This window comes from Doryrhamphus excisus, chromosome 1 (genome assembly GCF_030265055.1).
Source record: "Doryrhamphus excisus isolate RoL2022-K1 chromosome 1, RoL_Dexc_1.0, whole genome shotgun sequence".
NCBI lineage: Eukaryota > Metazoa > Chordata > Actinopteri > Syngnathiformes > Syngnathidae > Doryrhamphus > Doryrhamphus excisus.
This window is the reverse complement of record NC_080466.1, coordinates 32,592,972-32,618,999: the sequence shown is the minus strand read 5'-3', so window position 1 is coordinate 32,618,999 and position 26,028 is coordinate 32,592,972. Positions and strand designations below refer to the sequence as shown.

Below are 26,028 nucleotides of genomic sequence, written 5' to 3'. Positions count from 1 at the left end.
GTGTTTTGGCAGCCAGCTGCTGCCATGTGTTGTCCAGCTGTGGTAAACCTCTACAAGATGGAAACGGATAAGAAAGGACATAACAAGTGTGTCTTTCTTGTCCACACTAACACAAAGACTCTTCAGTCTTAAAAAACAACTTTTTAAAAAATTTGGCGCTACCTAGTCCCCCTTGCTCATTAGAATGGGACTGTCTTCTATGTCGCTTGGCACCATGGCATCTACGTCTTCTTTAAACACCTCATATGCACCACATAAAAAACACATTAGCTGGCTATCCAATCAGAAGCTCGAGAAAGCTACCACAAAATAAAGTAACACATTAGCTTGAAAGTCAGCAGACAGTATGATTTTTTTTGTTCTTTGAGTGCGCCACAAAATGAAACCAATACCCATATAATAACTTCATATTCTGTTGTTCAATAAGGTTTAAACACATGAGAGAATGTCTCACATTTCTTATGACTGTCCACACACAGTGTCTGGCTGAGGTTTTTCAAAAGCTCAGTGTTTACGGATAAAAACTTAATCGGGACCTGTTATGCTCATTTTGGCAAATGTTCTAGATCTTCCAGAAACTGCGCCTAATCCTAGCTGGATTTCCTTGGATTTCTGTTTTAATTTATTGAACCCACGGCCCGCCTCCAAGCACGCCCACTCCACTGTGATTGGTCACACTCCGTATCAGAGGACTTCCGGACGACTGCCGAATCCCACTTTCTAATTCTGTCTGTATAGGAGCTGGTAATAAATGAATACACTTTGGACACTTTGGAGAGCTACTTGAAAAGTGGTTAGGAGCCACTGGTAGCTCATGAGCTACTGGTTGGAGACCCCCAACTTACTATGTAAGTCAATACTCAATAAACCCGTAGGTCCGTGTTTATCGAGTGCTGACAATCTTAATTAATAAAATAGTTAGTGAAAATGTGGTCATTACACGTTTTCTGTGGGACTATCTGTGTTTAAAAAAAGTACCGTACTTCCAGACTACGGAACCCACTTTTAATTTTGTGGGTATAGGAGTTGATAAATTAATGAAGCCTTTGGAAAGCAAATGATTGTGGTTAAGTGGTTAGGAGCTACTGGTAGCTCATGACTTACCGTGTATGAACTAAGAGGGTAACATGGTCACGTTTACCGAGTGCAGGCATCGTGTGCCCGACATTAATGAGCTTTTCCGGCGAGAGCGGGTGGGTTCTCCTGGGCAAAGCCGTGCTTCTCCCCACCTCCGTGGACTCACAGCGGCATAGTGTGTCCCACATGAATGCACCTTCCCCGACAAGAGTGCGCTGCTTCTCCTTGTGACGTCACAGGGAGCCAAAAATGATCAGAAACCGAGCGTTCAGAGCCATCCCTACTTTTTTACGGTTCACTTCCAAATGCGCAAATCTCATTATCTGAAACTTTGGCATCATTTGACAAGAATCCAACATTCAAACAACATTTATAGGTCAGAAAAGTGAAAAAAGCTTAATAGGTCCCCAAATTAGACAATTACATAATTGGCAACCCAATGCTACAGATAGATTGCAGTCCTCTGGGAAAAACTAACATAATTCCTTTTTCTGGATGTGACCCTCGCTGGAATACGTTCGTTAACACGAATATTTACAGTGATCAAGTTAATGATTCAAGCTAATTGCGGTTAAGTGCAGCTAACAATGCAAATAAAATGGTAGTAATGGTAGATAAATATCAAGAGCACACAGTGGATCAGAACCACAAACAGCAAAACACAACAGTCTACGTAGCTAACATGGAAGCTAACAGGCTAAGCTAATGTAGCCAGAAGACTTCAAACAGGTCCTAATAGTAGTACCGCGTCCCTTGACTAATTGCTTCCTGCCTCATAAAAAAACTTTTAACGCGGCATCAGAATCAACACGAACATTTGATATTATAAAAAAAGTCACCTTGATGAAGTCTTAATGGATGCTCCCAACGAGGAAAATCAATAGTGTCTTCGTGAGTCAGCAACTTAGTGTACACTCACAAGGCAGTTGGATGGATAACAAGCTAACTGGCGCTAATGGATATTTGTTGTGGTTACTTTAGGGTTGTTGTGTTGTGGCTTTCAGGGAGTGGCGTCCATCAGATAGATGCTCAGATGTTTGCAAACAGGCCTTAGGCGTGTGTGTTTTTGGCGTGTGCTCATTAGGATCTCTGCTGGACAGGCCAGAGGTCAAAGGAGGTCTTCATCTGATGCCAAAGACGAACTTCAGAATGTCAAGTTCCAACATAAAAGTTGTTGCGCGCAGTCTGCAGCTGGAGGAAGAAGTGAAAACAAAAGTTGGAGACGACGGTAGCGACGCACTGTTTGATTCCCTGACGGACTGCTGGCAGACACGCAGCTAGCCGAGGTCTGTGAAAGTCATTTGGAGCAGTTCTGGCCAAGTGCCAGCTTGCGGTTTCCTTCAGCAAGCGTTACTTGAATGAGTGGGACTGAGCAGGGCCCATTAGACGACCAACTTATTAAAGCAAGCAGCAAAACCGGGGGTGGGGGGCGACAGGAAGTTGGAGATGTGATGTCGCACAATTGGTCAACTGGAGGAGAGCAGTGGGGAATTGTAAAAATTCACAGTTGTTCTCTGCTCTTCTGCAAGCTCTTTGAATTCCTCCCAGCCTGCTAGCTGGCAGGTGTCAACTTACACACGCCATCGAACCAGCCCGCACAGCAGTGAAGCCCCGCCCACAGTCAAAGGTCACGCCTTAGCTCAGTGATGATGGTGCATCGCCACAAAAACATGCGGCCTGACTGAACTCAGACTGACAATAACATGAAACCATGTACATGTGGAAGTATCTCTCGATCTCTTACATCACTTCGCCATGTTGCTATGACGCCGAATAAGCTGGTTGTTGACATGCTGTGACATGCGAACAAACACACGCACACACATGTACACACCTGAGGGACGTCTGCACACGATTGGCTCTCAAATTTTCAAATATCAGCCCAACCTGCAAACATCCAATGGGCTCGTCTGTCAAAACATGCGTATACACACACACACACACACAAGAGACTAAGACTATCTCCAAGCAGGCTGTTGTCATTGAACTGAAGAAGAAATGACTTCTGAATGAAAAAGTTGCTTCTTTTTTGAGTGCTTCACATGGGGGGGGGGGGGGGGGGTGATACAGTGACACCCGCTGCTCGTTGAGAAGACCAATATTGCTTTCATGTTCAAGTCTCTTGTTGTTTGCCCACATTTTTGCCTTTGGTTTTCATCAAGAATGAAGATTTTGCTCATTGTTCAGCGGTCAGGATGCACCACTGTTATGTTATGTTATGTTATGTTAATATGTGCTATGAGGCCACCAATAGAATACCTATTGCCGTGTTCTTTAGCTCATTGACTGCCAGCCGTATGTAGAAAACACAGCTCCATGCTAATAGTTTTGGGGCATTTTTGCTGAACTTTCAAGACCCACAGAATATTAAGTTTTAGGACAACATAAACGACATAAAAATGAAATGTTCTGCAGCACAATGGTGACTGACGTCCATATTTTTCTTTCAGTGACACCTCAAACATTTGAACAGTTGTTTACTTCTACAAAACAACAAAAACAGCACAGGAAAAAAAGATTTTGATGACAAAATAACTCCATTTACAGATGTGTGTGTAAACTATAGATGTGTATGTGTGTGTGTGTGTGTGTGTATGCATGCATTAACTATTTATAGACGAACAACAGCATCAACCTCACCCCTACCGTTTGATTGCAACAGATCCCTAGCCAGACAAACTGTGCCAGTGTAAGCTGCCTGTCTTATTGTCGCCATTTCCCTCCGCATGTAATTCAGCAACTTCTGTCTTCTTCATATCCAAGCTGTTGCTACCGATTGGAGGGAAATAGAAATGTTAATAAGTTGGCAACACTGATCCCTCCTGCTACAGCTTCTTATTGTGTGGCGGACAAGGTGCATATGAGATGTGTAACAAGCAGTGTGACACAGACTGTCCTACTATAATGGATGAGCCAACATGTAGCATCAACTATACAGCATTAATGTGTTGACTGAATTGTCATTTCCATGACAACAGTCTCTGATGACATCACAAGAGCTGCGGAATAACACACCTTAAACTTCAAGTCGAGCCAAGAAGCCTCCATACCAGCAGGTGGTGCCATTAAAAATACAAAAATGACAATGAGTAGACATTTGAAGATGTTTGTGGACTATAAACTTCTCACTTTTGTTTTCCATCTCAGATTTGTCTGTAGCCTCAGTGGAGAAAACACCAGGAAGTGGAAGTGGAGCAAATAAGGGCATAGCACATGAGGCAGATGTCACAACAGAGTTGATACTGGTCTAGATTTAAAAAGAAGCTGTAGTATAGACTTGAAGGCCTGATAGGGTCTTGTTAGCGCCACCTAGGACCCGGGCGTCATCTCAGCTTCCTGTCCAACGCCTCCAGTCTGGCCCCTTTGTTTCCACGGCGATTAGCTGGCACATCTGAGATGATATTTGAGACAAGAGCACAGAAACAGTCCCACGCCGCTGCTGGGGGAGACGAGGCCAGTGTTTGCACAGAACCTCGTGCTCACTCATGTAAACTTTGACCTCTGGCTGAAAACCTGGCTGGCTTTCAACACCAACCAGGAAGAGGGAACGCTTCTAACTGTCGCTCAGTTCAACCGTTACACCTGAGGACAAGAACCGGTTTGATGGCCTCGTCACAACGCTGGAAAAATATTTAACATGGAGCTCAACGCTGCCTGGACTACATGGTCTCTACCGCTGGTCGAGTCCTGGAGATGCTCGCAATTCTGTTTCTCTTCTTAAGTCGGTCCAAAAACTTTCACCCATTTTAGAGAGTATTGCTGATTGAGCCAGCCCAGTGCTACAGCTTGTCCCAAGGTCCAAAGTTGTCTTCCAACACTAAAAAGAAGTCCCAAAACCAACTCTGAAGCAAGTAGGGCGGCCACAAACTTTTGATAGTCGACGGATCACAGATTATTTTTCCAATTAGTCAACTACTTGGATGAAAAAACAACAATTTCTCTGAAGTCAGTCCTAAACCTTTAGGCCAGCTCCCAAGCATGTCCTGATTGATCCAGTCCAAAACTATGATAGTTTCAAGACTTTGTTTGGAGTTTTATTTCCAGTTCTGAAACAAGCACGGAGATCAGCTCTGAAGCTAGTAGTCACACATCACCTCGTATCATGACTTCATGTGTTTTTGGTCCAGATTTGGAAGCGAGTCCTAAAACCAGCTAGACCAAACTAGACCAAGGTTTTTTGGTCTCAGCTGAGTCAAGAAAATGCCAATAAAAGAAGTTGAAAATGAGTGAACACCAAGTCTTCCTCTTGGAGGAGGAGGAAATGCCTGAGCTCCACTGGGACGCCATCCAGACTGTGCACGTACGCGTGCATGAGCGATGCCTCCTCTGATATGACGCTTAACATTCATTCATTCCGAGCACTCCATCCATGTTTTATCATTAGAATGCGTTGCAGTCTATCAACTCTAAGCTGAAAACAAAATGACGTCACAGATGCACACTAAACGCAGAAGAAGCCGAGCAGCTTCTTACCTCCGTGAAGAAGTTCTCCATTTTGCCAGTTTATCTTAATCCACCAGGATGATCCCACTCCTGTGTCATTCCTCGAGTGCTGGATCCTCAGTACGATGAAAGAACAATGCACCATATAAACTTTCACAATGATTTCTTTTCAATGTTCCTGCCTCCTCCAGTAACGTCCTGCGTGTACTCCCACCGCGCGTCCGCCTGCCGGTTCGTACCCGGTGGTCGAGCAGGTCCCACTGGCAGCACAGAGTAGACAAACTTTGGAAAAGTCACTCCGTTCAACCGGCGGACAATAAGAGTGAAGCTCCGCCCACCAAAGCCTATTCGTCTTGGCCCCGCCGGGCGCCTCTCTGGCGCCCCCTGCCGGCTTGTGAATTTATTCCAACAGGCTGGCGGCACGGTGACGAGTCACGTGACCTTGTCTCTTTGAACTCTTAGACGTCCGTGAGAAAAGAATTAGATTTGATTTCTTCTGTGTTCAGAAGAACACATTTGGACCACAGCGCTGATGTTTAAATTAGAGACGGCATTTGTGGCTCTTTGAGGGCGGCCGGATTTTGAGTACCTCTTATTTTTAAAGAGACTAGCTTATTGTTATATATCTTGCATTTCAGTGGGTCGGTTTTCTTTTATCAATGAAATTATCATTTTTAGCAGTTATAAGATAAGATTTGGATCAAAGTTACACATACCACCAATACTGCAGACTATATACAGTACTATGTTGGTGGGAATTGTGAAAAATGGATTATGATTTAATTTAGCTTTTCGAAATCGAAATATTGATGTCACTGTCAAAGGACCATCTTAAGAAATGCTTACAATGAAATGTGAATATACAGTTGTGTGAAAAAATATTTCTCTCTCCCTGATTTCTTATTTTTTTGCACGTTTGTCACAGATCATCAAACTAATGAAAATATTAGTCATTAAACAACACAGCTGAACACAAAATGCAGTTTTTAAATGAAACCGCATTCAACTTTTTATTATTATAAAAATCCAAACCTACACGGCCCTGTGTGAAAATAACTGGTCGGGCCACCCTGAGCAGCAACAACTGCAATTTGCAATTTGTGATAACTTGCAATGAGTCTTTTACAGCACTGTGGAGGGATTTTGGCACACTCATCTTTGCACAATTGTTGTTTTCCAACATGAACCACCTTGTAAAGGTCATGCCACAGCATCTCAATAAGATTCAGGTCAAGACTTTGTGGCCACCCCAAAGTCTCCATTTTGTTTTTCTTCAGACTAATATTAAATTTAGTTTGCTGATCTGAAATACGTAAGTGTGACAAACATGCAAGAGGCTGTGAGAACCACTGGACTAAGACAACAAAATGTCGGCTACTCACTGACCTTAACGCCTCAGTGGATGTCTGCACACAGTTCTTTATTAATAAATACATACAGCTATTTCATATTTGACCCCTGTGGGGCCCATGTCTTCTGGGTGTAGTGCCCCCTGCTGCAGACCACCAGGAGAGTAAAAGATTGTAACCATCACCTGACCTTTGACCAACAAAGTCCAAGTAGGACTGGTCCAACTCCACACTAACACAGATAGTTCTGACAACACACGTCCACATATAAACACACACATAAACACATACATTTTGTCCAATCAGAAGCTTGAAAAAACATGACTAGTACTAAGTACATTTGGCTACTGATCTGTTAGCATCCTCATTATGAGCTACTTTGTCACACTACCGTACTCACTCCACGCAATGTCATTAGATACATGCCAAGTAGCCATAGGTTGATGTTCAAACATTTGCTCTGGGCTTATGTTGTCATTTTATTGGTTGCTAGCATGTCCAAAATTACAATGGAACCAAAACAGGAAGAGGGAAACAAACATTTCCTGTGGCTGTTTTGTAGTTTAAAGATTGAAGATACCAGAAGCTGGACTCCTGCAAAGTGTTTCTGAGATCAAGCCAAGTCCTGGAATTAGTTTGTTTTGGCAACATGCAGCGGACATAAAAAAGTAAACAACCATGTTTTGGTGTAAAAAAAAACCCCAAACTGTTTTACTTGATTGAAAAATCACATTTGTGCAGGTGCACCACGTGCTGGATGGGCTGAGGCACTGCACCATTTGGCCCTGATGCCAGCAGACAGTAACAGCAAAAATAGCTTCTTTCTGAGCATGTATCATCAAAACAAAGTGCTACTGTGCATTATTGTTCTTGTTGGCTCACTGTGAGCGTGGATGCTAAATGTTGGTTTGACTACATAACCTCTCCTCATCGGCAGGATTTAGGATGTTAGTAAGCATGCTAAGCTAAAAAAAACAAGTCCATCAATAGATGCGAGCTGCTAACGTTAGCTAACAAACACGTTCATCCGGTCATTAGTGATTAACAGACGTTACATATATTTTCCAGTCCTTTCTAACCTCAGGTTAGCCGAAAACAGCTTGTCTTCTGCTTCTACTGTGGCAGAAACGTTTTGACAATGCTGCCACCTAGCGTACAGACCGCTGCACTACATTAAGATGCTTTCATGTAGACGCTCCGTGGTGGCGCACATAGTGACCGGCAGGGGGCGCACAGAGGCATCAAATTGAGACCAATATGGAGGAGGAGCTGTGCAATTCTACAATTAGATAGATATAATCAGAAAAATAATGACATAGTATTGTTGTTGTTTTTCTAATGTTTATTTTCTTAAAGCTGTAGAAGTGTCCGTGGCAATATGTGCAAACACGGGATGCACATATTGACACAAATAACAACAAATATGATCGACTAATGTTTCTGTCAGACATAAAAGCGCGTCCATGTGATTGTGTGTCTTCACGCGCCCGCTCCTGTTGCGCACGCGCAGGCGGTGTATCGCGCGCCTCGCCTGGCATCACGCACAAGCCGCCGTGCACGCAGCGGAGGAGCAGCCAGCCGACAAGTTCCGTGAACTAGGTGAGTGCACGCCGGGATTTTTGTCTTCTTCTACATCTTCTTCGTTTTATTCTTCTTCTTCACGTGTTTGGTGCCTTTCTAGTCTTTTTGTGTCATGCACACGCACGGAAGCCGCGTGCACAGCAGACAAAAGGCGCGTGGGTGCAAAAGAACGACGAGTAACATCGTGCACGTTCATTTTTGCGCTTTTTCTTTATTTTCATCTTTCCAGACGAGGGAACGTGCACGAGCATCAAAAAGGGGTGTGTACAGCGTGGACTGACACGCGCTTCACACGCACGCTCTGCTATTGACGCGATACTGTTGTGAACATTCTCATAATGTCATGACGGGACAAATGATCAATTCATTCATTCAGAACTAATTAATTTTCTTGTCTGCTGCACCGAGGGCAGGAGGGGGCTTTAATTGGTGAATTTCTTGGTAGGGGAGGATGGACCCCTCCCACGCCCCCATCCTTGTGGGCGACGTTGACGTCATAATGGTCCATGTTGTGTCGTTGTTGGAGCAACAATCAAACTTTATTAGCCTCCATGGTCCTCCTTTGTTTGCCGGGGAGCGCATGCGCACTTAGCTCAGGGTGTGGATGGGAGAGCTGCCACCTTGCGTGTCAGGCGGGGGACAGCGATATGGGGGGCGTGTTTTATTGCATGTAAACGTCATCAGTATGTACAAATGTACTCAAGACTGTCTTGATGGTGCTTTGTCAGCTCGGCTGTCAATCAAAACACATCGATAATAGTCTGCCCTCTAAATGAAGACTAATTAAAGCCTATAATCAATTCAATCAATGTCAGCTATGAGCAGTTTAGAAACGCTACATTCTGCCAACAGGTTGGTTAGCAGCGTCACCGCCCCCCCCCACCACCCTGTAAGATCACCATGGCAACAGCAGCACTGGAGTCACGTGATTGGCTCTCACTTTCTTCATGAATTCATCCCGCAAGACGTGTTCGCATGACAGTCGTGTGTGTGGGTGTGTGTGTGTGTGTGTGTGGTGTCTGGCCAGGGGTCAAAGGTTACTACCACAAGCCATGTGATGAACATGATAGTTTTCACACAGCATCCATCTTAATGAACAATCATGCAGCGTGTGCGTGAGTATGGGCAGGTTGAGTCACCACCACTATTGAAAAAATTATATATACATACTTACATACATACTTACATTATACTTAGTACATACTTACATAATATTATAAGAATATTATTTCAACATAGACATGGAAACATTTCATTAAAACACTAAAACATGGTAATGGACATACTTCAGTTGATGTACTAGTGACAGTTCATTACTACAGTATAATGGTTATGCTAACATATGGTAATATACCTCAGTTTACCTGATTACAAAAGTCAAACGTGTAAAAACTGAAACATAGTAAATAATTCAGTATTTGAGATTAAAACCTGACAAGATTTGTCATTTGGAGAAAAGCTCTATCATGAGAACAGGGCAGCTTTATTACAATAAGGTGATATGGAATATGGAAGTAGAAGGCGGGAGGCATTATTGGACACGCACATCTGGCAACCCAACCGACTTTGGAGTTCACAGCGTCAGTGAGTGACATGTTAGAGTTAAACACTTGATCTAAGCAGAAGCTGTAATAATCCAACATTTGATCAACTTTACTTAAGATTTGTCAGATCAAACCATGTAGATGTTCTACTGATGCTCATTACATGTGGCTCAGCTCAATTCAAGCACCGCCATCACCCGATCAGCCGTTCCGTTTCATAACACCTCATACATAGCAGAGATCCACGTTGACAGTTTAGTTCCATAGTTGCATTATTTAGCAAATAAGTCTTTTGTGCATCATGCATTTATTCGGTAACAAGTACCACCTCCGGAACACGGTGCAGCGCACGTCTGAAAGCGGCCATAATTCAACTCAACCTAACCTATGTCATTTTAACTGTTTGGGGATTTTATAAATATGCGCCACCATGGAGCAGTAGCGCCACCACGGAGGAGCAGCGCCACCATGGAACCATCCAGAAGGAGAAGGAGAGTTATAAACAACTGAAATACGCATGATAAATGTTTCACAGATGCATAAACCAGTAGAGTCATGGCCCGTGTGATGTAACTTACAAATGTCAACATCTCCAGCATGGAGGACTTTGAACAGGAAGTAGATAGCTTGGACAGGAAGTTGCTTTATTGCACCTCATTATCTCACGGAAGCTGTTGAACACTTAATGTTTACATCTTTGAGAAACACTCACATGCCATCTGAGGAAGTCTGCGTGTTTAACTTCCTGTTTCATGAGGATAATACAATAAATAAATAAAATGTTTTCTCATGCTTTATGATAAACACATTCGTTTTGCAGGCTGCATGGTTGACAAGTGGTTAGGCCAAGTTAGGCAAGCCCCAGAGTTCGATTCCACCCTCAGCCATCTCTGTGTGGAGTTTGCATGTTCTCCCCGTGCATGCGTGGGTTTTCTCCGGGTACTCCGGTTTCCTCCCACATTCCAAAAACATGCTAGGTTAATTGGCCACTCCAAATTGTCCGTAGGTATGAATGTGAGTGTGAATGGTTGTTTGTCTATATGTGCCCTGTGATTGGCTGGCCACCAGTCCAGGGTGGACCCCGCCTCTCGCCCCAAGACAGCCAGGATAGGCTCCAGCACCCCCAGAGGATGAGAAAATGAAAGCGGTAGAAAATGAAAGATTGAAGGATTCGTTTTGCCCCCCCATTATATTGGTCAGAAGTGTAACTACAGGAGTGTTGACATTACAGCTCAGGCAAACATGCATAAAAAGATTGTAGTAAAAACATAAAATTACCTTCTTGGTTGGATCATCTGCTGCCGCACAGGACGTCTGTGGAACAGCACACTCTGACTGTGAACGCCATATGTCACATCTTTGTGGACATGGATGTGGAAGATGAAAAAAAGGAAGAATGAGATTTTAGAGAAGATAAATGCAGCTGTGAAACGTCAGCCATTGTTTACCTTCTCAGCATTGATCCAGTCAACCATTAACTGACGGAATGTTCCAGCACACACATACACACACCATACTGGAAGTCCGCCCACTTAGAAGCATGTGTGGCGGCCATCTTGATCTTGTTGGCATAGCATTGCTAAGTTGTCATGCCAAAGCCCTGCCTGACTGACTGTCATGTGCATGTCAGCAGGTGGCACTCTTACTACTACCTCTAACCGTCCATCCATCCATCCACCTAAACACCCACCCACCCATCCATCATCCATCCATCCCCCATCCATCCAACCACCCACCCATCCATCCAACCACCCTCCATCCATCCATCTATCCATCCATCCACCCATCACCCATCCAACCCACCCATCCTCCATCCATCCACCCACCCACCCAACCTCCATCCATCCAACCCACCCACCCATCGTCCATCCATCCATCCACCCACCAATCCATCGTCTATCCAAACACCCACCCACCCTCCACCCATCCATCCAACCCACCCATCCTCCATCGATCCACCCACCCACCAATCCATCCTCCATCCACCCCCCACCCACCAATCCATCCTCCATCCATCCACCCATCCATCTACCCACCCACCCATCCATCCATCCACCCACCCATCTACCCACCCATCCATTCACCCATCCATCCATCCATCCATCCAGATGCTTACTACTACCGGTAGTAAAGCATCTGTGGAGGAGAGGAGGACATTGATCAGGCCCAAACAAGGTAGCGTGTTAAACATGAAAAGAACATAAAAGTCAAATAAATGATGAAGTTCAGAAAGGATCCAATAGAACACAAATTGATTGGGGATAATTAATTCGAGAAATCTGCAGTGTTAGCACATGAAAAGTTGTGGCGGTCGTCAGCGGGTCGGCGCTGCTCTACAGTAGGAAGTGTGTCACTGAGCCCCCCTCCCTGCCATCTTTTGGGGTTATCTGGAGTTCAGCGCCGCCGAACTGTCTCGTCGTCTGGCTTCCCACCCTCACACAGCACTACTGATGTGGCGGGACAGCGGACGCTCCTGCGGCGTGCCGGAGACGACTTGTTTGGACTCGGTGCCGACAGGTCCGTTTAAGGCCGACTGAGGCCATGGCAATGATGTTAGTTATGTTATGCTAGGATAAACCTCATTACACTTTTTCAAGAGTTGGCCATCTTTATAGTTTTTTTACTCGTTTTTTTACTAGTTGAAAAAGCTTTGATGATGCCACCAAACAAGAAGTAGATAAATTAATTAATATGCTATTGCAGCACATGATGAAGACATGAGGATGAGAATGTTCTGTGATCATCTCTCCACATTCACACACATCCACATTCTCCATTGTCACACATCCATTCTCCACATTTCAATGAAATGTGCTGACCCCATGTTTGGACCAGGAATTAGACTTAGCCCAACACACATTTGAAGCGCTTTCATTGATGTTGGTTTGGACTCAGAACTCAGCTGACATAAATCACTTTAATCTGACATCTTAGTCAGTAAAAGGGAATTATTTGTTCTTTAAATTTCGACATCATGTGGTGTCCGTGTTTTTTCGTGTTTCCTTTTCACGTTTGTATTGTTCATATGTTCATATGTGTCATTAAAGCCAGCGGACAAAGCTGTCGTCCCATACAAACACAGCTGACAACACAAGCGTGCTAACTGTGGTAACCACACAAACGTCAGCATCTGTTGTCATGTCTCAATGGATACGGCGAGGTGTCTTCTGTTGTCTACTGATGAACAAAAACACACATGGTTAGCACATAGCGTTAGCATGTTGGCCACACAGTCAAAAAATCGGAGGTCAAATCTCTGTTGGGCATCTCTATGTGGAGTTTGCATGTTCTCCCATGCACTCATTTTTTTGGCTACTCTGTTTTCCTCCCAAATTCCAAGAGGCAACACATGCGATTGGGTCGAAAAGAAAGAGATGAGATGGGATTTTAACATTAATTTTAAGAAAAGTACAGTGAAAAAAATATAAAATGCAATCTACTAAGCTATTTCCTACAACGTCTCAGACTTCCACACTCTGTGTGTATGTTAATGTATGCTAGTGTCTGACAAAAGGGCTCATTCCGTTCATGCCGTTGTTCTATGGAACAACCACGCCAAGGTGCTGAACACTCTTCATGCGTGTTTGGAGGTGACAGACAAGGAAGAGAGACACGCATGCTCATGTCAACATCTTCAGGCAAAATGTTCCACCTCATTTTCTTTTATGTAATAAAAGTATTGTATATTTATCATTGTTCCAGGCTGAGGGCCCACAAGACATTTTTTTTCTGAACCAGAAATCTTATCCCGCTTTAATCTTGCAAGATCTTTTTCAGAAATGTGACAAGACATGACATGAAAGCACATATTGCTCCAAAAGATCCAGCAAAGTTGGTTTTTGGTTGCAAACATGTTTGCTTTGATGTTCATGTTTCTTCATTCATTTTTGCAAATGCATCATGGCTGAAAGTTACGAACCCCACCCCCACCTACCCACCACCGCCACAAATACACTGCCGTCCTGTGAGTAACACTGCATATATGTATTAGCATATTCAATCACTGTACTAACATTTGGTGATTGTATTTTTGTACGGGCGTTTACGGGCGTTTAATTGTTACGTGTTGCTATTGATGTCATATATTGTTTGTCTGGTGTGTGTGTGTCCGCGTGTGCAGAGAAGAGATGAAGAGGAGATTCCATTGAAATCTGAAAGACGTCTTGACAGCACTTGAGTGCCGCGTTAACAGCGTGTGCGTGAGGCAGCACTAAGATGGCGGCGTGTGTGAGTTATTCATGTCAGTCGATGTGATTGAGTTGAAGACAATTGTCCCAAGTCTCTTTTAAACCACAGCCACCATAGTAGAAGCGAACGTCTACCATGTTGTCTTGGTTAGTTGCTGCTTAGCTCAAAATGGCCACCGCCGCCATTGTCACGCCATCTTGACAACACCAACCAATGAGAGAGGAGCTTCTCGGTTGGCAATCTTGGAAATAGACGACGGGAAATGTCCTTTACAGTACAACAGCGTCCATCCAGAGGCAACCAGAAGGTTCTTAAGTCAGTTGAAGGACATTAGATCCTGGATGCCGTTGAGTTCACTTCCTGTCCAGACACATGAGGTCATGTGACTTCCTGGATAGGTCTTCCTAACTACTGAACAGTTTCATGTCATTACAAAGCAATTATTTATCCGGCAGCTCGTTATGCCCGTCCCAGCATGCACACCTCCATCTCCTCTTCATCATCTTCCTCATCTTGTAGTCCAGTGTGGGATTTTTATGCTCCAGTTTTCCCGCCACATTTGTCCTCGTTCGCTTTGACGGCGCCAGCTGGCAGCGTGCGGAAGTGACGCTTCTTTCGCAATGTCTCCGCTCTCCTCGCCAGCCTCCATTTTGACGCTTTCATGCCAACTTTTGTCTCTTGGACCCCATCCCAGAATCCCACTGAGTCCTCTCCCTGTTGGACCAACTGTCCGGCACTCAGCGCCAAAGTGGGCAGGGCTTGATGTCACAGTATGAGTCATGTGACATGACACAAACATTACACATTAGGACACTTCACATTAACACACACACACAGGTTGAGTGTAGTGGTTACCCACAGAATGCTCCTGGTAGTTGACAACTTGCAGTGTTTGTGTGTCACACAGGCGGCCATTGTGTAGTGCGTGTGACACTGTGGCTGGGACAGCGGCCTGACTCGTACGGGCCGCACTGAACCAGTTATCAGTCCTCATCTTCTGCTCTTCTTTCACTTCAGAGTTGGGATTTCAGTGAAAGTCCATTGACAGATGGGACATTGCATGTTTATCCTGTCAATCATCTTGTTTGTGTGTTTGTGTGTTTGCGTGCAGACGCCACAGGTCCGTCATGGGAGGTAAACTGAGCAAGAAGAAGAAGGGCTACAACGTCAACGATGACAAGACCAAAGACAAGGACACCAAGGCAGAGGGGGCAAGTCCTGAGGACAACCAGACGCTGAAAGACAGCAAAGACGAAGCCGCCGCCGCCTCCACCGATTCCAAGGAGACAGCCAACGACACGGCGGCCAATGATGCGGCTGCCAAGGAGGAGAAGAACGCCACCAAGGAGCCGGAGAAGCCCGCCACCAATGCTGAGCCCAAAACGGACGGCACCAAAAGCGCCGAGCCCGCCAAGGCCGAAGAGACTCCGGCCACCCCCAAGGAGCCGCCCCCAACCACTAAGGAGGGTGGCAAAGAGGAGGCCGATGCCAAAAAGACTGAGGCCCCCAAAGTTGAGGTTGCCCCCAAAGCTGAGGCGGCCCTCGCCGTGTCCCCGGACCCCAAAGCCCCGGCAGCCCCGGCCAAGGAGACCCCGAGTTCAACAGCAGCCCCCGAAGCTCCGCCCAAAGAGGCCAATGCCACAGAGGCGCCCAGCAAGGATCAAAGTGTAGCAGCTCAAGATTAACGGACGGTTGACCACACCACAACTACAAGGCCCCGCCCCCTTTGGACAATAACAACCAATAATAATCAAGACCACCCTGGAGCACCCCTCCCCCCTCTCCCCCCAGTAGACTACTATTATTATCGTTGTTGTTTATGTTCCACTTTGATGACCTTTGACACCAGCATCATTACCATCCCATGTCATCACCCCTTAGCCACGCCCACTCTCGCCAGATGACAAATCACTGGTTGATACACAAGCAGGAAGTACTTTTTGTTCTCTTTCAAACCAGGCACAACTTCCTAGAAGTAAAGCAGAACTTCTTAGAAGGACGGCATAAATTCTTAGAAGTACTGTACTGTAAATGAAAACATCAAGTATTGATTGATCAAGCTCTGATCAATCATCCTCTCCATGTTAGCATGTCCTCTCATTCTTCTACTACAACCATCCATGACGCATAACATCCATCCTTCGCACCTCCCCACATGCGTGTGCATGTACAGTATCAGTCAAAAGTTTAGAGACACTTGCTCATGCTCATGCATGAAGGAGCGTCCAAACTGGGGACTGCTGCCGCACCTCCTCCATCTTCTCCACGTCACCACCTTGCATGTCCGTGCTGGTCGTGTCGTTTTGTTCCCCCCAAAATAAATGAGGCTGATGATGATGGTTTGTGTTTCTATGGCAACCGTATTTGCATCCCATCAGCGCTTGCTCCACGTCCAAAAGAGAAAACAAGGAATGGAAAGTTTTCAAGTTGTGTGTAAACTTCAAAAATAAAAAACAGAGCTTCACATGTTCAAATACTCACGGCTTCCTTCAGTCATCGACTTCCAGCATAAATGAATACCTCACCTTCTCACTGCTCACAGAGAAAAACTTGCATTCGCTGACAGCTACTAACACATCAAATGAACCAATCATGTTCATTTGCTGTCTGATTAGCATCATTATGTGTTCACGTTTGTTAGCACTGTTAGCTGCATTGTCTTTTCTTTCCGAACCGAAGGAGCATAAGGCTCAACTTTTGCTCATTTCGGGTGAAAAATGTTTATATCTTGATGACATTTTAATTTCAGCATAAAATACACATCATCTCTAACAGCCACCATGTTGAAGTAGGCGTGGGCCACACGTACCATTGTGGATGTTGGACACATCAGAACCACACCGAGCATCACAAACTCCCCACTCAGCCAAGCTGCTTCATTGGCCTGGGAGCCTTCTCCATGATGGTGATTGGTTGCTACGGCGACGGTGGTGCTGCCTCTCGCCTAGCAACAGGCGGCGTGCAGGAGGGATGATGTGTGGGGGTGCTCTCATGTGCTGGAATGGAGGCAAGAACATGGGAGGCCATATGAACACACACACACGAATACAGTTGTCTACATTGCAGCATCTATTGTCGGTGAGTGACTGACTTTTTGGGACATTTCATCAAGAAAGAGATGACTTATTAAAGAGTTATTAAACGCCCTAATCTGTATCGCTCTCATCCTATGATGACTTTCTTCAGGCTTCTGAATGGCTAGAAAGATCCTTGTCGCGCCACTTGTTGCTTCGGCCAACAGTCTGTGAAGAACAGTCCTGCCGTGTGGACATTGTGTTGAAAACATGGTCTCATCTTGGGCGTGCACTGTTAGCTTTTAGCATCATTTTCAATAGTGTCTGCAATAGCTTTTGTCCCTGTTGACCCATTTGAGCACTTTCTGGTTCCACAACGACCTGACCGGCTCCGGGGCTTGTTGCCTAGCGACAAGCTGCAATCTGCTTGTGTGGCGGCAGCTTTGTGTGGCAACGTTTCATGGTGAATTTAGGACGCTCGTCTCTGGGGGAAGTGACACACACACACGTTTCCCAGCATGGTGAAAGTGAGTCGTTGGCAAATACCAGGAGAAGTGAAAAACCAGCTGACATTCTTCACACATGGTGATTGGGTAAAAGTCTGATGACGTTGTTGAATCCATAGACACAGATAGTGGGTTTGTCCACTGCTGCCATATGTCAACACCGCCGCCATATTGGATGTGTCAAGGCCACCTGTAGATGAATACAAGCCAATGTACCTACTTTCAGAAAGTGCCTTTTTACAAATATAATTAAGTTAATGGCTCTCGTTTAGACATTCACACATGCACTAATATACTTGGTAAACAGTTAGGGATCAAACATTGAGAAACGAGAGGAATTAACTTTAATGTATTTGTAGAAAGGCGCTTTATGAACGTAAGTACATTTACTTTTATTCACTTACAGCGCAGTCTTGACATCTAATATGGCGGCGACGTTGACGTACAGCTCAGCACTCGATGCGGCGTCAATATATGTCCATGGTTGAATTTTTTTTAATCTTACCTTTATTTACCCAGGCAAGCAATTTCAGAACAAATTCTTATTTACAAATGCAGCCTGAACATTGTCGCCGTTGACGCCATCTTGCTTTCTGATGACAGAAGACACTCCGCCTCTTTTGGCTCGCAGACAAATCACGTGAGGACTTCTGAGGAACGCGTGGGGGGGGGGGGGGGGGGGGCACCTGCTGGTCCAGATTGTGTTTGTCGATGGAGGTCGTTGTCACGTGATGACAACAGGAAAGAATGCTGATGGTTTTAGTGGCGATGCGCCATCCTTGTTTGCGATACCAAACCTAACTACACACACACACACACACACACACACACGTTAAGTATCATGCTGACGGTCGCCATGGAAACTGCCTTTTCCTATGCCTCCATACAGGAGGACACATCAGACTTAGCTTCACACGCACACACAAGAGACACGTTGCTAAATGTGGTCCTTACTTCCAGCCCTGAGTGTCATAACGCTGATGCCGTGATGAAGCATCAAACGAGTTTGACAAGATTAGTGCACAAAAAATAGGAAGGTTGTAGGTTGTCTGATGGACATTTACTGCCATCTGCTGGAAGCCCTCACACACACACACACACACACACACACACACACACACACACACACACACACACACACACACACACACAACACACACAGTCGCCATAGCAACCACATGTCAACTCTTCCAAGAGGACGGGAGGAGGCAGTGGTATCAAAAATTAAACAGCTTTAATCGTGTCGTTGTATATAAAACAAATACAAAAAGAAAGATGGACATTGACGAGGGAGCAGGTTTGCATGTTTTGGGGTAGAGACAGCAAGGAGACATAAAAAGAGGACGTGAAAAGGACAGGAACATCATCAAGACCGCCGAAAGAAAGAGTCAAAGAGATAGCCAATTAGGGTGCTTGTGTCTGGCCCCTCCTTCCTTTCCTCCAAGGGCGGAGCTTGAGTACAAACATTCATGGCAAGAAACACAGCGTGTGCAGGCGACAACTGGCGTTACCGCCACAGACACAGCGAGCCACCAAGAGTCCGGTTTTCGGTCACCTCAGGACAGCTCGGTCTTATCGGCCGCCTCAACATGATGGCTACCGCCCACCTCGGAGCTGGCGGGCGCCAATAACGTCCTCCTGTTGTAGTGGTGGTGGGCCTTCATGATGCCGGAGTTGTTGTTGTCGTTGAGGATCTGCTTCTGCTTCTGGCGGTTGAGCGATTGGACCAGGCCCAGAACCACAGCGGCCAGTGAGTACTGGCCCGTCATCTTACGCGGCTGTAGAATGAGCGGGTTGGGCTGCACGCGGCCCAACAGGAAATGCGTGCGGATCTTGCCCTCCTGTTCGCTGATGCCCTTCACGTAGATCTCGCCTCGATACTCAAAGGCAAATCCACGCTCTTTCAGGATGATGAAGGTCTCCTCCGGAACTTGGATCTTACCGCTCACCCCCGTGCTGTCCATACGGCTTGCCAGGTTCACCGTCTTCCCCCAAATGTCATACTGTGGTTTCTTGGCGCCAATGACGCCAGCCACCACCGAGCCATGGGCCATGCCTGCACATCAGACAACCAGTGAGACGGGTCTGAGACATATAGTGAGACACACAGTGAGACAAGTCAGGGACATATAGTGAGACACACAGTGAGACAAGTCAGGGACATATAGTGAGACAAGCTAGGGACATATAGTGAGACACATAGTGAGACAAGTCAGGGACATATAGTGAGACAAGCTAGGGACATGCAGTGAGACACATAGTGAGACAAGTCAGGGACATATAGTGAGACACGCAGTGAGACACGTCAGGTACATATAGTGAGACAAGCTAGGGACATAAAGTGAGAAACATAGTGAGACAAGCTAGGGAAATGCAGTGAGAAACATAGTGAGACAAGCTAGGGACATGCAGTGAGACACATAGTGAGACAAGTCAGGGGCATGCAGTGAGAAACATAGTGAGACAAGTCAGGGACATGCAGTGAGACACATAGTGAGACAAGTCAGGGACATATAGTGAGACAAGCTAGGGACATATAGTGAGAAACATAGTGAGACAAGCTAGGGACATGCAGTGAGACACATAGTGAGACAAGTCAGGGACATATAGTGAGACAAGTCAGGGACATATAGTGAGACAAGCTAGGGACATATAGTGAGACAAGCTAGGGACATGCAGTGAGACACATAATGAGACAAGTCAGGGACATGCAGTGAGACACATAGTGAGACAAGCTAGGGACATGCAGTGAGACACGTAGTGAGACAAGTCAGGGACATGCAGTGAGACAAGCTAGGGACATGCAGTGAGACACATAGTGAGACAAGTCAGGGACATGTACTGTAGTGAGCCACATAGTGAGACAAGCAGGGACATGAAATGAGAAATGTCAGGGACATGTCCTGTAGTGAGCCACGTAGTGAGATAAGTCAGGGACCAGTCAGGGACATGTACAGCCGTCCCTCGCTACACTGTGGTGCAAACATGGTTCCCTCACTCTATTATGTTTTTTCCAAAGCTAATGAAATAATTTCATGTTTTGTCGACTATGGCCTATTATTATTATTCAAGAAATATTGAAAGTAAAGTATAATTGGAGTGTAAAGGTGATGGTAGGGGTGTTATTTCACATCTATGGGGCTCGAATAATGTTAAAAAACATTTGAAGAAAGTCATAAATACGCTGTGAGACACATCAAGGACATGCAGTGAGACACATAGGAGCCGTCCTGAGACACATATTGAAACAAGTCAAGCCCATGTAGTGGGACATGTAGTGAGACACATAGGAGCCGTCCTGAGACACATAGTGAAACAAGTCAAGCCCATGTAGTGGGACATGTAGTGAGCCATATAACAGTTCACATAGCGGTGACATGTTTACCTATTCTCAGTTCAAAGTTGTTGAAGGAGTGCTTGTTGATCTCTTGGATGCTCTCATTGAGCGCAATGGCGAAGTCGGCCAGCGCACACAAATGGCCCCACTTGTCTTCACACTGCTGTCAAAGGTCAACACAGAGGTCAACACAGAGGTCAACACAGAGGTCACATGGATAAGAGGTCACGATGATGAGCTCACCTGTTTCTCAGGCGAGAGACCAGAGACAGCCATGTAGGTGCTTCCAATGGTTTTAATCTTCTCAATGTCCTGGAAACGTTCTTCTCCCAGGAGCTGCACGCACACGCACACGTGCACACACATGCACACACACATGCACACGTGCACACACACACTTTGTTTGACTTGAGAAGTCCTCATATTAACACTAGAGGTCCAAACTTTCTGATCCTTTCTCAAGACTTCAGGCAACATCAGAGTAGAAGAAAAGGACAAAGTAGAGGATAGAGTAGGATTCAAAGTGGAGGACAAAAATCAAACACAAAGGGGAAGACAACAGAAGCAGTAGAATACAAAGTAAAGGACAAAATACGTAGAAGACAAAGAATACAAAGTAGAGGACAGAGTAGAAAACAAAGCAGGGGAGTGCGTCACCTCGTCAAAGTCAGCAATAATCTCGTTGAGGAGTCTGAGACATTCTACTCCTTGGTTGTTCATCTCCGTCTGAGAGTAAAAGTCAGCAAACCCTGGGATGGAGGCAAACATCACCCCCACGGCGTCGTACGACTGCGAATACAACTCCTGTACACGCACACACACACACACACACACACACACACACACACACACACACACACACACACACACACACACACACACACACACACACACAGACACCAATCTTCGTTATTTACATACAAGCATCATTGACTATTATATTATACTGAAACTGTCATGAGGTATTGACATAGTATTCATGTAGTAGAACATGAAATATTTCTGTCCATGCATATTGGCGTGATCAGTCAGTACATATCTTCCAGCACTAGGGGGCAGTGTTTACTTTGAAGTAAATGAGTCAAATTGCCATGGAGACACGTCCATCCTTTCATGCATTTACTGTGATAGGGTGGTGGGGGTATGCTGTATCCCAGCTGACTTAGGGCAATAGGCGGGGTACACCCAGGGCTGGTCGCCAGCCAAGCCAGGGCACATATAGACAAACAACCATTGGCCAGCATGTGGACACAGACCGACCCAGGTGTGCCCAATCTCCTGACTGTGTGGTCAACATACCCACTTACCACCATGCGGCCTGGGGAATATGAACACGGTGAATATTCAAGTAACATCTCCAGTTTGTGGTGACATCTTCTTAATTAACATCTGTCCTCACAAAAACACACTTGAACCTGATCCGTGAGTCCATGACACTGTCATCATGGCAAGTCTCAACCAGGCTCAGCTTTTATTCTAATAGTAAAGCTATTGATTTTCAACAATAAGACTTCACTGCTAATGATTGGCTAATGCTAGCGACAGTAACAAAAGTGACGTCATGGAAAGAAAGCGTAACAGCAGGTCACAAACGTATACGAGCATGGATGATTAAATTGCATTTTGAATGCTTAATTAGGAACATGTATTCATAATTCATCACACCTTCACCTATTGTTCCACTGCACCACAAAGGCGGCGTCCGATAACAAGGACGTGCAAGGATAGGCTGACATTTGACCCCCTGACCCCCCCGCCAAACTGTTAGCTCAGAAGCCAGCAGCTTTTCTACGTCCACATTCAACACAAAAACTGTTGGCAGAAACCATTACAGTCCACCCTAACGACCTGGAAAAGAGAATATATGTGTACTACACTATGTAGGAAGTACTTTTACACAACACACATCTTCTGGTGAATGCTCTCTAAAAAGTACATTCCAGATCACCGATGAGGTTGGAGTGTGTCCTCTGTAGAAAGTACTTCATAGATACACACAGATACTATGTTTTTTGAAGGAAGTAGGAAGTAGATGCGAGAATGATATTTAGGAAGTAAAAGAGACAAGTACCTGAGAGAAGTATATGTGTACTATGTAGGAAGTACTTTTAGAGGGAAGAAGTACATGTGTACTATGTAGAAGATGGAACTACGGTACGTGTGTACTAGGTTGGAAGTACTTTGAGAGGAGCGAAGTACATGTGTACTATGTAGAATGTACTTATCTAGGAGAGATGTACACCTGTAATATGTGGGGGGTACCTTAGAGGAGACAACTACCCGCGTAATATGTAGGACGTACTTGGACAGAAGTACATGTGTACTATGTAGGAAGTACTTTTAGATGAAAGGACTACATGTGTACTATGTAGGAACTACTTTTCGAGGAGAGAAGTACATGTGTACAACTTAGGAAAGTAGTACACATACACTGTATCAGAAGTACCATTAGAGGAGACAAGCATGTACTATTTAGGAACTACTTTCGGAAACAGAAGTACATTTGCATGACGTACAGTATCTAGTACTTTTAGCGGCAGGAAGTACATGTGTACTCTGTAGAAATAGTCGTGTAGTAGGAAGTACCTTTATAGGGAGAAGTATGTGTGTGTGTGATATAGGAATGAGTGAACTACGTATATAGTATGCACGTATATAGGAAGTACTTTTGGAGGAGAGCATTACGGATGTGACGCATTACGTGATACACGTCTGGTGTGAATTCGGGATTATGTCGTATGCAGGAAGTACTTTTGGAGGAGTGAAGTCAAGTGAGTCAGCTAAATGAGCACATTATTCTTGCTAAGACGTCAAGCTAACTGGACTTTGTTGCCACGGTAACAACAGCATGCAGATCCTGTCTTGAGAGGAAGACGGGATGGACCAGAAGGGAAAGTTGCAGACAAATCAACCATTGGCTGATTGACAGAAGAGAAAAAACATCTATTTCTGTCTGGGTGATGCTAGCAGTCGATGTCCTCTCTCCGCTTGCTCTCTCAAAAGCAATTTAAGATTTTTTTCTTTCTTTTTTTCATTCTGGCCGAATAATGACTGCTTTTGTGTAACACTGCTGCAGGAATTCATCACCTTCACTCAGCCCATCTCCTTTAATACGCCCAAGCTCATCTCTTCCTTTCTTCTCTTTAGCTTCAACCTGTCTAATTCTCTAGCAGCCTTTGTAATGGACAACAATCATGCTAACATGCTAACTCATGTCAACAGCGTGCACAGACCTCATTATCGCGGTCCTTCTCCAGGAAGTGTCTGGCCACGTGACTGGGCAGGATGTTCCTCAGCATGTTCTCGTTGTGTTCTCGCAGCTCCTTCATCTCGTTGATTTCTTCCTTGGCCTGCACGCGCCACAGGAAGTCCAAACGGGCCGTGTACTCCAGCTGCATGTGGACATTAAACCAGAATTTCAGTATGTTCAGTAACAACGTCCCTCACTAGCGCCCCCAGTGGCCGGAACAGAAAACACACACAAACACACTGACAATTAGCATTAAGAGATCAAATCGGCTGAGTACATACAGCAAAGCGTAGCATTTTTTCCAGCACGGGGAACTAGGATAAGGGATTAGGCCAGGATATCTTGATTATCCTGACTCAATTTATCCATGATCCAAAACCTAAGGTTCGGGATCTAGTTCATCTCATCCCTTATCTCAATCAGTAGTCACCATAAATGAAAACCAAGAATTTTTCAACTGGCCACTACACATTGTTATCACATCCACATGCAACCACATTTGTCATCATTCATTTCAATCATTGGCGATAAATGATTTCAGATGATGTTGCAATCATTGCATCATTTATTACACATGTCAATGGAGGGTGGAGATACTGCAGCTTTCCTCTCCAACCATTTTATGCAGCAGCTGATTTCATTGATGAGCTCCTTCCCTCAAATTGAAGGGGGTGTCCATCATAAAATCATCTGCTTGGAAAGAAAGCCTGCAATGTCTCGGCCCTCCGTGGTACGAGTTTCACACCCCTCATTTATTAGATCATTCACAGTCTCCCACATACTGTATATATAAAATACACATTTCATATCATGTAAATAGAAATACACATCTTACAAGATACAGTCTGATGGAGTTACATTTATATCATTCAGTCAAGTCCACCTGCAGGTGAAGCAAATTCACCATCACAGTGCCATTACGTTTTTTGGGGGTGTTAATTGTGTCGGTGAATGTGGATGTGTACTACATTACTGAGAAATTACTGAGTTGAGGCGATGAGCGAGTAATGGTGATGTGCTAATAAAGAAAACATGAACTATTTGAATTTTTATGCACAAAGTATTGCAAATTGTCTCTGCAATACTTTGCCATGCTTTGTCTTTTGTTTGTGACTATGATCTACGATTGTGGGATCTATTTAAGGAAGTGATCTGGGATTGGTTTCACCCGGCTTGATGAATCAACGTCTATTCATCCTGGCTGGGCCTTTGTGCAACCGAGTCAGCCTAAGAGTCTTTTGGGTTGGGTGAGGTCAGCGCAGTCATTTCTTTTAGATGTCCCAATCATACTTTTGTGCAACAGGTCCCAGATTTTGCAAGTTTCGTAGTGATTATATTGCTATATATTGTCTTGTTTAACATCTTACTCTCTGGAGTCTACCCAGCTGGGCAGAAGTGCTCGCAAGCGGTATCAAGATGGAAGACAGAGGTGAGGAAGGTGTGGAGGCATACGAGTTAGGCCATGTAGACTCTGCTGAACATTTCCTCACTAATGTGTGTAGTCAATAAAATGGATGAGTTGGGACTCCACAACACCCCCAGTGAGAGACTTTAGACTGCAACATGATCATTTTCACCGAGGCATGACTAAACAGCGGACTACCAGACAATACTACTGCGCTAGCCAACCGCCACACACGAAACTAGAGGCGGAAGTGAACAGTTTGTGGGTCACAAAATAAATAAAGGTAGTGTTGTTGCACACCTACCATGTTTATTGGTTTATCTGGATGTTTTAA

General features: G+C 45.0%; 3 protein-coding genes across 7 annotated transcripts in view; 1 reads left to right on the top strand and 2 right to left on the bottom strand.

The window, feature by feature from the left end:
- Positions 1-18,312, bottom strand: part of myo10 (myosin X) — a 56,872-nt gene extending 38,560 nt beyond the window's left edge. Inside the window, exons 1-3 of one of the 2 annotated variants that reach the window (XM_058065500.1) lie at positions 18,208-18,312; positions 16,992-17,178; positions 11,273-11,351 (exon numbers count right to left, since the gene is read on the bottom strand). Coding sequence is in view for 1 of the 2 variants with exons in the window: in XM_058065499.1 (XP_057921482.1) it covers positions 5,551-5,571 (21 nt within the window). In the remaining variant the exon portion in view is untranslated. Of the gene's footprint in view, positions 1-5,550; positions 5,816-11,272; positions 11,352-16,991; positions 17,179-18,207 lie in introns of those variants that run through there. The other variant, XM_058065499.1, reaches the window with a different exon arrangement.
- On the top strand, positions 8,359-16,519 carry basp1 (brain abundant, membrane attached signal protein 1). Its single transcript, XM_058065503.1, has 2 exons — positions 8,359-8,468; positions 15,294-16,519. The coding sequence occupies exon 2, from the start codon at positions 15,310-15,312 to the stop codon at positions 15,865-15,867; it is 558 nt and encodes a 185-aa protein (XP_057921486.1). The 5' UTR covers positions 8,359-8,468; positions 15,294-15,309; the 3' UTR covers positions 15,868-16,519.
- Positions 18,313-18,917: 605 nt separating the features above from the next.
- The window catches only part of adcy8 (adenylate cyclase 8 (brain)), a 45,071-nt gene continuing 37,960 nt past the window's right edge, over positions 18,918-26,028 (bottom strand). For 2 of the 4 annotated variants that reach the window (XM_058067422.1, XM_058067443.1), the window contains 5 exons: positions 24,273-24,431; positions 21,697-21,843; positions 21,283-21,375; positions 21,088-21,202; positions 18,918-19,758 (listed from right to left, as the gene is read on the bottom strand). In XM_058067422.1, the coding sequence (XP_057923405.1) occupies positions 19,259-19,758; positions 21,088-21,202; positions 21,283-21,375; positions 21,697-21,843; positions 24,273-24,431 (1,014 nt within the window). In that variant the 3' untranslated portion in view covers positions 18,918-19,258. Of the gene's footprint in view, positions 19,759-21,087; positions 21,203-21,282; positions 21,504-21,696; positions 21,844-24,272; positions 24,432-26,028 lie in introns of those variants that run through there. The other 2 variants (XM_058067432.1, XM_058067453.1) reach the window with 2 other exon arrangements.